Below are 12,232 nucleotides of genomic sequence, written 5' to 3'. Positions count from 1 at the left end.
TATATATATATATATATATATATATATATATATATATATATATATATATATATATACACTTGAGATCATGTGAGATAAGACTATTTTCATAAGATACGATTTTTACACTTAAAACTTCACAGTGTTTTTGCTGTGAAGTTTCAAGCGTAAAAATCGTGTTTCATGAAAACAGACTTGTTCACGTGAACCTAATCCTATATTTATAAAATTACAAATTATTGTAATTTCTTTTTCCTCAAATCATAACTTATTTTATAATAGAGCTTTATATCTTGTTATATCATAGTGTCTATAACTATTATCTCAACATATATGATTATAAAATTAATTAAATTTTAGCTTTATATAAAAAAACAAGTCGACATGATGTTGTTCATCATCATCATGATATCGAAAGTTCGATCCATCTAACTTTATAGAATTGGAGTATATCTTTCAGATGTATTTAGACCAAATAAAACCAATCATATGGATGATTTATTGATTTCCATGCATATTAAAAGAAAAAAAGCCCTTTGTATGCGACTCAGTGACTTGGTCCACTAAACACCTTTTTTTGCTTCTCACCCAAGTTTCCCTCCCACGTTTTGCATGTATATATATCCCCCACATAATTCTCACTCTCTCATGCACCATCACCACCACCACCACCACCACCACCACCACCACCGTTGTCGGAAAATAGACAATCAATAATCATAATTTTGAGCGAGATGTCGGATTGGGGCCCAATTTTTGTGTCAGTTCTGTTGTTTGCGTTGTTATCGCCAGGGTTGCTGTTTCAGTTGCCAGGACGAGGTCGGTGTGTGGAATTTTGTTGTTTTCAGACTAGTGGCGTCGCCATAATGGTTCATACATTGATCTACTTTGCTATCATTTGCCTCTTCTCATTCGCCGTTAGAATCCATCTTTATCTTGGTTAAATTCGTTGTTCGTTGTATTCCTAAATCCTAACTTTGAGGTTTAATTTATGGTTTGTAAACCTATTTATACCTTGAAAATTGTCGCTTTAAATATGTTTATTTGGTTGTTTCGACTTGTAATCCATATGACTGGTGGTGTTGGATTTCAAATATCTATATTATATTTTTAAACATCTGGGATTCTTGTCTCGTTTTTCAAAGATAAAACTCATAAAACAGTAATTGTAAGTTATTAATGGATATAAAAAAATTTGAATTCTTAAAATATTATGTGTTTTGATGTAAATGTTATAACAAGAATATTTTGTGTTGTGGGGCACTAATTAAACCTAAGGGAAATGTAGTGCAAACACTCATCTTCCCTGGGTTCGAATCTAGATGTTGCCGTCAATGCTCTTGTGGATATTGAAGTTCACCTGCAATGACTTCAGCTCATTCGTGATTATCCAAGGGTTAGTCGATGCAATCTAGACCAAAACATGAAAATCATAGAAAAATGTAATGATTTTTAAATGAATATTGCATATAACTTCGCATTAAATCTTTTACGGCAAATCAAAAGTCTATTAAAATCAATAACAACAAAAAACTTAAAATATCCCTCGAAACAATGAAATTTGACTAAAACCACAACGGATGAATATGAATTTACATACCGTCATCGCCTTATGTTTACACATTTAAACATTCTCTGAAATCTATTTATATGGGTTTTTTTTTCAAGTTTTGTCTATTTCTTATATCTTCTAAAAATATATAATTAATTAGTTACATGTAATACAAGGGACAGTTTGACAGTTGCCGAATGGTTTGATGCCGAATGATTAAGTGGTCAGAATGATTAAGAGGCTCTCATGATATAGTACAAAATGAAATACATTTGTTTGGTAATTGTTTATAATGAAATTAGGGCGCTTAATGGTTAAGGGATGCCCAAGATACAAAATTATTCAGAGGATATTAGAACCATTAAGAGACATATTTTTTTTCCTTTGTCAAACAAGATTCATCTCTTAACAATTCAAAAACTTTCTCCTAATAAAACTATTAAAAAATAAACAAACAACCCTGAATATAATTTATTTCCTTAGGAGGGCAACTTTACATGAGTAATTACTTGGTGAGATCATGAATTATTGCTTGCTTTTGAGATGAATCACTTCCCATTACGAGTGTTCATGGCATAAAAAGGAGTCACTTTACAATTACTTGGTATTTATCTTGTTTGACATTTTAAGAAAATCATTAATACGGTTACGAAATTATATCCTTAAAGAAATACAAGGGTTTGATAGAATTTTGGTTTTTTATTTCTCTGTATAAATTAAGGCATTTATCTGAATTCCTAGATTATTTTTTCCCTTGTATGTTATATATATATCAAGCAAGAGTCTAGATTGACAAATTTGGTGTTTATTTTGTGTCGAAATTTGAATTAAAAAAGATCCCATTTTAATCCCCTAACATAAAAACAGACAAAACCAAAATCATGTAACAAAAGTGAGTGTTTAGGGCAAATGATGTTTTTGGTATAAAATGACTTAATCATTAAGGAAGGGGGAGGCTTGAGTCAATTAAGCCAAATTGAGATTTAAATGACTAAGCCATACAAAAAGACCATGTGTGGATGAACAAATAAACTTTATATATCATTATGTCTATTAAGTCAAAAGTCAACAGCTCACAAGACGTTATCTGAATCAAGATCAATCTTTTTGTTTACCATATGTATATACTTGGTACGAACCTTGATTGCATCGTGTATGCCTTTGGTTAGATGAAGTCTAAGCTGAGATATATAGATGCCATATAGAACATGTACGTCACATTTATCTTGTTTATAGATGAACTCTAAGTTGATATATATATATATATATATATATATATATATATATATATATATGCCAAATAAAGACATGTAAGTCATGTTTATCTTTTTTAAAGATGAACTATAAGTTGATAAATGAAGAATCGTGTGAGAATAAGAGTTAAAGTAATAAACGTAAGAAAAGATCTGGACCCTTGATCACATTTAATCTCAAACCCACTCATTAATCGTGCTTAATACGGGATTGATCTGGCGCATCGCGGTGCATCTCATCCTAATGTGTATCCAATAGTGGAGATCACTTCTTACGCTTCTCATTTTAACTCTTATTTTCACCGATATATATATATATATATATATATATATGACAAATAATTAATAACTTAATATAATTACATTGATCTATAAATCACAATGACTCCATTTTGTCTATTGTAGTTTTCCAAGTCCATTTTGTCACTTAAACCTAATATCTTATCTGTTTTGTCGTAATTCTTTTGATCATCAGTATCAAGTACCAACACCTATGAGTCTCCCTAATCAATGAGCTTTTTGAACCAAACAATTTTCTCTTTTTAAAATGATTGGTCTTCTGTGTATCTGGTCAGCAAAAGGACATGATGACACTATTCAAATACAAAACAAATTAAGGTTCAAATCCCACAGGATGTAGGTTTGAATTCCTCTGCTTGCCTTAGCCGCCAAGTCAGCTCACGAAATGGCTCCTCACATGTGGCCCTTAAGGGACAGGCTTTGTGTGAGGCCAGTTTGAGATTTACGGTAATCAACTTGGTGTGATCTTTTCATAAAAATACTCCAAACAATGATTGGGCTGATGAATATACAATATTAGGCCCATGGGCTGACGAAATAAGCCCATCTTCGGATTTGGTAGGTTTTTAAAAATTAAAAAGCGTATCATCCAAAAAATCATATAAACACACAATTCTTGAATCTTTAAATTTTAAATTACATATTTGGTCTATGTGGTTTTGTAATAATACCCTTTACAGTTTTGAAATTATAATCCGGGTTTGTGAAAATGCTTGAATTTAGTTTCTACCTCTAACAGTTATGAAAATTTTTCTCTAAATAGGGGGCATTTTCGTCTTTTTATCGTCTTTTTGTTATTTATCAAATCAAAAACCACAAGAACCAAAATCATAAAATCGTTTTTGTTTGGGTAAAAAACTAAGAGATTGATAAAAAGACGAAAATTATCTTGGGAAACTTTTATCAATCGTTAGACGAAGAGATCAAATTCAGACGTTTTTACAAATCTCATGACCATCTTGTAATTTCGAAACTACAAAGACAAAAGGTATTATTTACAACATACCACATAGACCAAAATTGACTCTTCTTTCATTTTTTTTGTCTTTGACGTGTGGTTTAGTTGATGTCTTTAAAGACGAATTCCATATGAAATTTTGGGTTGTGATTTTTTGTCTAAATAAATAAAATATTTTTCATGAATTTTGAGTGACGAAGGATTTGGACGGCACAAGAGGGATAAAGAAGTCGGTGAATGAGCGACGTAAGCTCCCGCCACGTGCCTACTTTTGCTTTACCATCTTCATCACACATACACAATCTTTTATTCTTTGCGTCTCCTAAACCTTCTTCCTACCCATTAATTTAATTCATCATCAATGGCTATATAATCATGCACATAGAAAAATCTCATATCAGATCACATACTGTTAATTGGAAGCAGATCGAGATCTAGAGATTCATCATAAATGGCGGATTGGGGACCGGTAGTTATAGCGGTGGTGTTGTTCGTATTATTGTCGCCGGGATTGTTGTTGCAGATTCCAGGGCGGAACAGAGTGGTGGAGTTCGGAAATATGCAAACAAGTGGACTCTCGATACTTGTTCACACCGTCATCTACTTCGGTCTCGTTACGATCTTCCTTATCGCCATCGGCGTTCATATCTACACCGGATAGCTACCTGTCTACCCACAATCATAAAACACTTAGTTTTCTGTTCGAATTTGTTGTTCAATACTTAGTTTTCTGTTCAAATTTGTTGTTCAATTTGTTCTTTCGATTTCTGGTTTTTTGTTGTGAATTATGTTGAATTGTTGATTTGATAGAAGAAATATTATGATGATTATGGTTGTAATTTTGGTAAACTGTGAATGATTTTAGCCTTCTTTATCTATATAGGGGGTGTTATGGTGTGATTATAAAAATAACTTATGGATTTCTTGGTATTGATAATAAACACTTCTGATTATTTTATTAAACAGTCTATATTAATATTAAATTAAATTAAATAAATTTTTTTAAATAAATTAAATCTTTCTAATTTATAATAAATTAATAAAAAAATTTATAAAAAAATAAATTATTTTAAATAAACAACCTCAAATACATTCTCTAAAAAAAAATATAAAATTAAAATTTAAAATTTTCAAAAAAAAAAAATTACATTCAATTCTAAAAGTTTTTTCTATTTTAAATTTTTTTATAATTTTAGTATAAATAATTATTTTTCTCTATTAAACAATTAATTTCAATAATTATCAAAATAAAAAATCAGTTTTTAAATCACTCATACCATTTTATTTTTATTCATTTTAATTTTTTCTCATAACAATTCTATATTCTTCAAAAACTAAAATGAAGACCGGAATCTGCAAAAACATTGCATTCAATTTTCATAAATTAAATATTTAATAAATTTGATAGCCAATAAAATGTCAAATAAATATTATTATATATAATGATAATAAAATTAACTCATCAATGAAACAATAAAAAATAATATTCATCGTTTAACTTTACATCGTTTAATAAATTTGATAGCCAATAAAATGTCAAATAAATATTATTATATATAATGATAATAAAATTAACTCATCAATGAATAATATATTTTTAAGCTTCTCTTATCAAGATTTTTTTTTGAAATATATATATATATATATATATATATATATATTTTTTTTGAAGTATATAAATATTTATATACTGACAAATAAAATAAATAAACTCACACACCCTTCTTACATTTTGTGAGATTTAAACCTTTACCCTTTTAGAAGAGTAAAGACTACAATACTGTTAGACCAAAAACCCTTTGAAGTTTTAAAGAATTTATTAGAACTAATAAAAAACTATAAAAAGATATCAATTTTCTCCATTTTAAAAAATTCATTGAAAATGCACTCTCAGTAGCAAAACCAAAACCCATATAACAAACACTTGGCCTATAAGTTTCTTGATTAGTGCACCTGCTTTATACAAAAGAAATAATCCATATAAAACACAAAAAGAAAAAGAAGTGAGCGAATTACACGTATTTAAAGGGTACCCAAAGAAACAATTTGGTCATATCCATATTGTGAAGAAAAGACTTGTTTTCCAGGACACCTTCACTTTCTTTGAACAAACGGAAAATAAGCTTTCCATTTGCTCTACTAAAATTCTACATGAAAACCTTAAACAGATATCCATTTATGCACAGTTTGCAGTAATATCTTTATAAGCAACCTTTTTTCCCACATTTCGAAACTTCAGTAACACTACTGTTTTTTTTTTCTTGCGGCAAGAAAGCATCACCTCGTTGAAACAACTTACGTACTATGTGTAGTTCAATGGGTCTCTAGCTGTCGTTCACAACAGTTTCCACGCTGCAACGAAAAAGAAGTAACGTAAAGCATCAGACAACAATTCCATAGCTTTTCAATATAATATGGAAATAAACGTGGATTATAAATTAAATGAGAAGTTACTAGCATACCAAGCCCAAAGCAACGGACTGACCTAATAACTTCTAATCCAATTTAAAATTATTATGGAAGTTATTGGTAGGCAGATAACTTTGAGCTCGTAAGGAGCTCAAAAATCTACTTTTCTATCTATATAAGGGGGTTGTTGCAAGTAGGAAGCAAATCATAAGTCAATTCATAGAAAGATGGTGCACGAATTAGTCCTTGAATTTCGAAATGATGGTTACAAAAAGGGTTTTTTTCTCAACTACAATCAGTAATTTATGCACAAGACCGCTCTTTAGCATGTTAAATATGTAATTTTGAATAAGGCTCCAAAATTACAATGTTTAGGGCCTTCCATCAACGAATGTAAAACTATAACCCACCTTAGTGCCTCTCTAATTTCTATCAAAAGATAAAAGTAATACGCCTTATCAATCATCGCCTCTGCAATTTGTATATATATAGGTATGTATCTTTGTTATCTCATTTTACAGTGTATTAAAAAGCTGTAAGTGTAATAATACCTCCAAAAAGATTGGAACATCCCTATTTATGCAATGGGTGTATAAGAAGATGAAAACTGGTGTTTTTCTTTAGCATTTCTAGCCATTTTTTATGGAAGAAGCTCTGCATAATAATAACTAAATAACCATAGATATCTTTATATCCCTTATTTCCTTATAGGATTAGGCTCAATTTTCTGTTGCCAGTTTATTAGTGGGTCCAAACTCCAAATTATGATGACTTTTAGGCTCCCTTCCTTTTTGCCAATTTGTTTAGTGGGTCCAACTCACATCACATTTATATGGTGTAAGAAGAGCCTAGACTTGATTTTGGACACTTAATGAAGACAAAGGAACGGAAACGTGCCCCACATCCCATGCATTCCGTTCACCATCAAAATGCTCAACTGGCGTCAATTGGAATAAACCACATCCAACTATAAGACAAAATCTGACCAACAACTCATGACCCTCAAGTATCAAGAAAGAAAATAAGGAATTACTGACAGCAAAAGCCAGAAGCAACCATTTATGTAGTCAATGACGAAAATGACATTTAAGAATTCACCAAGCTTATGCAGTATCTATTCTCTATCCATTAGTACAGCTCATCAGATGCCCCACTACATCATTCCATCAACAAATAACTCAATGGAGAAAAGGGTTTCTTTTTTCCTTTTTTTTGGAGGGGCAGTACAAGTATTCTTTGCTGCAATATTATTCATCCTACATATGATAACCAGTTGAAAGCGCAGTAGTGGACTGATGTTAAAGGCATGTACACTATTTATGGCAAGTGAGAAAGTGGTTACTTTCTTGTTAATTTTGTCATAGAATAAAAAGGAATATGAATATAAAGCAGTCCCAAAATATATAGAATTTGGATAAATAAATAACATACAAACCATAAAGGAAAAGAGGTACACAGCCCCCTCCCTCTTGCAATGGACATATAAGAAGAGTGAAGTAATCAATGTACTACATGGAAAATCTAATATTTGTTCTATCTTGATATAAACTTCTTGAGCTCAAGGGAACTACTTAACCAGTAAATCATTCTGGTTTGAAACCAAATTGGCACTTCCTAACTGTACCTTCTATACAAAAGTCCACAACATGTGTGATATCAACAAACAGACTACTGAAAGAAAAGAAGGTGATCAAAACCAAACCATAGAATTCCACCACAGATTTACAACATGCTTCTAACTGTCAATATAATAGCTGAGGAGAAAAAAAACAAATGAAATAAAAGGCCCACCATTACTTTGACCCGTTAGAAAAAAAGTTGAAATCATACAATGTTCGTAAAGCAACTGGGCACTCATGCATTCATCAACACCAACTCAACCCTTCGACATACTACGCTTACACAGCGTGTATTACAAAGTTCAGAGTTGCTATGTGTTCAAAGGAGACGGAGAAAGATTAATTAGAAATGAATGCAATTCCTTGTCAGGAACTAAATTTGCCATTAATGCAAAAGCTAAGAATAGGTGGAGCCGTGGAAGCAATCTTTTAGACCCAAGTACTTCTTCCAACAAACGTTATCCTTAAATTCATGCACCAACATATTCATAACTTAGAAATACTAATCGTATTAAGATCTATATGACAAATTCAAATACACATTCTCAGTTGGCAGAATCAGGAATTATTTAATTAGCATCGACTGCTTCAATAATCACAATCCCATAAGCTAAAAACTTCTATTCATTTCCAAACAGAACACCAAGGTATAGGATTAAGCTCTGATCCCAAAGAAAAAATAATACCTACATACAAGCAATAAAAGGAACGACATCACTTTCTGAGTAACCACTAACCAAATTAACGTCTTAGGACTTCGAAAGTCTGCATGATGGAACCGAATCTCTAAATTATTTCACTCATTAAATCCTATGATTTTCGATAGATGTTAGACATGATCCATACAGGTGTAGATTATATCCAATTTCAGAAACTCCATGAGCATGTCATAGCCTATTCTATACTTAACTTCATGGATGAAATGATGTTGGAGTATCTAGAACATGATTCTAGTAAAGTTTACTGATCTTAAGCACATAAAAATTGGAGATGCTGAAGCTTAATGCAAAAAGTAATTGTCATACCAGGAACGCCCTTCTTAGGAGAAAGAGTATGAAAAAAAATGGCGCGACCGAGCATCGCTAAACTCGAAACAATCCCAACCACATAAAACACCATAACCAAGCCAAGCACCCAAGGCATTAGTAGGAACCCTATGAAGAAGGTTATGGATCCACACAGCATAAGAGACAATGATATCCCCAATAGCAAGGATGCAAATCCGGCCGGCGTTATCTGCGTTAGCGGAGGCCGTTGAGGCTGCTGCCTCCGGGAAGACGTGGACACCTCGTCAGAGAATTGGATCGGCGTAGGAGGATACCGCAGTAGGTTCAAAATCAAAGCCGATAGCTCATAGAAAACCCTAGATTGTTGATCTTGCCGATGCTCTCTCCTCATCATATCGTTTAGATCCAGAACCATAATAATTTGTTATCCAAGACGAAGAACAAGAAACAAAAGTCAATAAATACACCTCTAGAAAACGAAACACAGAGTCTCTGAATTTTGCTAAAATCGAGGCAATCGGATAAAATCCAACACGATTTTGTTGAATTTCCTTGTTATTTTTTCAAAATTTCGACATCCAAATCATTTGAACTGGAGAATTGTCTTGCTTCTGTGGTGCAATCAATGTTCAAAACACAGACGATAGAAACATCAGAAGCTTTGGCATCTGTTGGTTCGATTTTGACCAGAATTCATGTGAAATCCTTGACACAGATTTCCAGATATCTTCAAAAGGTTATGTTATAGTATTATATATAATCTGAAATGACGATGAACAAGAAGATAAAATGGTAATTAGAAAAAATGAAAAATGGTGGAGAGCGCGTGGGGGTAAACGCGCCGGACGATGCGTCGGATTTGGGAAACATGACGTGGAACCTTATCTGCCTTCGGGTCAGGATGACCAACCGTTTCGTGTAGACTCGTGGGATTCATACAAAAACCTCATTTTTTTCACTACCTAATACCTATGTCATCATCTTTTAACTTATTAAAATAAGAAGTCTCCTAAAACTTCATAATAATAATAATAATAATAATAATAATAATTCGACTCTATTTTTTAGTTTCTTTCATTTTTTAACATCAATAATTATAATTATTAGAGTGAATTATAGTGGGGTTTTTTGGTTTATTTAAATTTCAGATTTAATTTTTTTTAATAAAACTTATGGTCCTTTCACTTAACCACGTCACGTCAGTTAGTAATTTTTATGAAAGACTTATCGATTTGAACATAAAGATTTATATTTGATATGCACTTTATTTGAAGAATTTGATTTGTGATTTTACATATAAAATATTTTCTGACGAAAAATTAGAAAAAACATGTGTATAAGAATTTCTTTTTGAGTAGATTATACTTTTGGTCCTGATAGTTATTCAAATATATAAGTCCTTCATAAAGGTTGCTAGTTAATGGCGATAAGTGGATGGACCATTGGTGTTATGAAAATGAAAAGTTATGAACCATAAGTCTAGACATTTTGTTTTAGGGACCAAATTTAGTCTATTGTATTATATAAAACCAAATAACTTGTAATTGTTACAAATCATCAAAGTTCTTATTAAATAAAAAACATACATCATAGATGCTCTTGGGAAAAAAGAGGATTAGTATGAAATGACTAAATTGACCACAATACGTCAATTGATGGACATAAAGCGGTCTAAAAGATGGAAGGTGACAAGCTAAAGATATTTGAAAACAACCCTTTATTTTCGATTATTATTTAAGGTTTAACGATCCCTAATTTTATATTATAAATTTAAGTTCATAAAAAATACTTATATTTTGTATAATTTAATTTGGTAGGTTTTATTAAATTAAACTTTAGATTATAAGTAAATGAATATAATTCCACTGCTTCGCCTAGCAGCACGACGTTTGTATTGTCCTTCCATAACCCCACCACGGTTCATTGCGGTGCTTTACACACTAAGCTACCCTAGCCAATTTGATTCGTTGGAGAGATAAACCAGTGACACTTTTCATTGTACAGATAAGATTGGTTGGATTAGCATAGTTTTCTATTAAATCATTCATGCTTGAAATTAACTTCAATAGGAATTGACAAGCAAAACAACGACATGAACACATGGGTTATCACTTTTAAGTTTTCTTGTCGATTACTAAGAATATATTTCGAAAAGGTTATCAACATAAAGTAAGAAAAATATATTTAATGATTAACCTGTATACACATTGAAAGGTATCACCGAATTTTGTATTCGTTATCATTTAAATAAATATGTCAAAATTACATCTAAAAATAATAAAATTATATGATAATTCCATATATCTTAGAAATTTAAAGTAAGAAAACAAATATTTTGTGGCATGCAAAAAAATAAAAGCAAAATTTTTATATTATTTTTGGTAAGATTTTTTGTATAAATGGGATCGAAAATACAAGATTAATGACATGTATTGTCTCTTGATGGGTTGAATAAAGTTGTGTAAAAACATGATGGTTTTTCTTGGACATTTCTCGATCTGTTAGATCTGAAGATATATTTAACTGTATATAATAATACATACATTTAACATTTTTTTTTCTTCCTATGCATTTAATAACTAATAACAACCTTGGGTTTCATTGTTTTTAATGAAATTTTGGTTATAAAAAAAAGTCGTGGGTTGAGATTTATGGGCTACTTATTTGAAGACAAAAAGAACAATAAAAATAGGAAAGTTCCAATGAAAAAACAGGGATGATGAAAGTTCCGTGTAAAATTGTTGTATAGAAATTGTGTTTTGTAGACAGTAATTGTGTTAAAGAAAAAGAAATTTTTGACTAGGTACCTCTAACGATGTGTTATAAAGACATAAAAAACAAGGATTAAAAAGTTAAACGTGATTACCTACGACAATTATTGTCCGTTTGTATGTCAGGTAGGATATATTATTATGTCGTTTTACGAACTTTAATCCAATTCATAAGACAAAAGTAATGCCATACATCATACCTCTTGTTAAGATGGAAAGCTATGGATTATCTAGTATACCTACTTGTTGGCAAGTTAGATGGATGAATAGATTGTTTAGAGGTTTGATCACCGCTTACGTGTTATTCTTAATGTCTAATCATCTGACCAATACCTGTGATGGACAAAAGGGACAAAAGAAAAAAAATAATTAACTGATAAAAAG

The 12,232-nt window shown here is 31.1% G+C and overlaps 3 protein-coding genes across 3 annotated transcripts; 2 read left to right on the top strand and 1 right to left on the bottom strand.

Moving 5' to 3' along the window:
• Positions 1 to 666: 666 nt before the first annotated feature.
• On the top strand, positions 667 to 1,046 carry LOC112523611. Its single transcript, XM_025133279.1, has one exon. The coding sequence runs from the start codon at positions 714 to 716 to the stop codon at positions 921 to 923; it is 210 nt and encodes a 69-aa protein (XP_024989047.1). The 5' UTR covers positions 667 to 713; the 3' UTR covers positions 924 to 1,046.
• A 3,259-nt stretch (positions 1,047 to 4,305) lies between these two features.
• LOC112523610 lies at positions 4,306 to 4,888 on the top strand. The gene is made up of 2 exons (XM_025133278.1): positions 4,306 to 4,747; positions 4,792 to 4,888. Exon 1 carries the CDS (start codon positions 4,494 to 4,496, stop codon positions 4,701 to 4,703), a length of 210 nt encoding a protein of 69 aa, XP_024989046.1. The 5' UTR covers positions 4,306 to 4,493; the 3' UTR covers positions 4,704 to 4,747; positions 4,792 to 4,888.
• Positions 4,889 to 5,956: 1,068 nt separating this feature from the next.
• On the bottom strand, positions 5,957 to 9,853 carry LOC112523586. Its single transcript, XM_025133254.1, has 2 exons — positions 9,096 to 9,853; positions 5,957 to 6,394 (listed from the first exon to the last, which is right to left on the bottom strand). The coding sequence occupies exons 1-2, from the start codon at positions 9,490 to 9,492 to the stop codon at positions 6,378 to 6,380; spliced, it is 414 nt and encodes a 137-aa protein (XP_024989022.1). The 5' UTR covers positions 9,493 to 9,853; the 3' UTR covers positions 5,957 to 6,377.
• Between the last annotated feature and the right edge of the window lie 2,379 nt (positions 9,854 to 12,232).

Source organism: Cynara cardunculus, assembly GCF_001531365.2.
Source record: "Cynara cardunculus var. scolymus isolate 2C chromosome LG 12, CcrdV1, whole genome shotgun sequence".
Lineage (NCBI taxonomy): Eukaryota > Viridiplantae > Streptophyta > Magnoliopsida > Asterales > Asteraceae > Cynara > Cynara cardunculus.
Note: the sequence above shows the minus strand (reverse complement) of the source record. Positions and strands in the feature narration are given on the sequence as shown.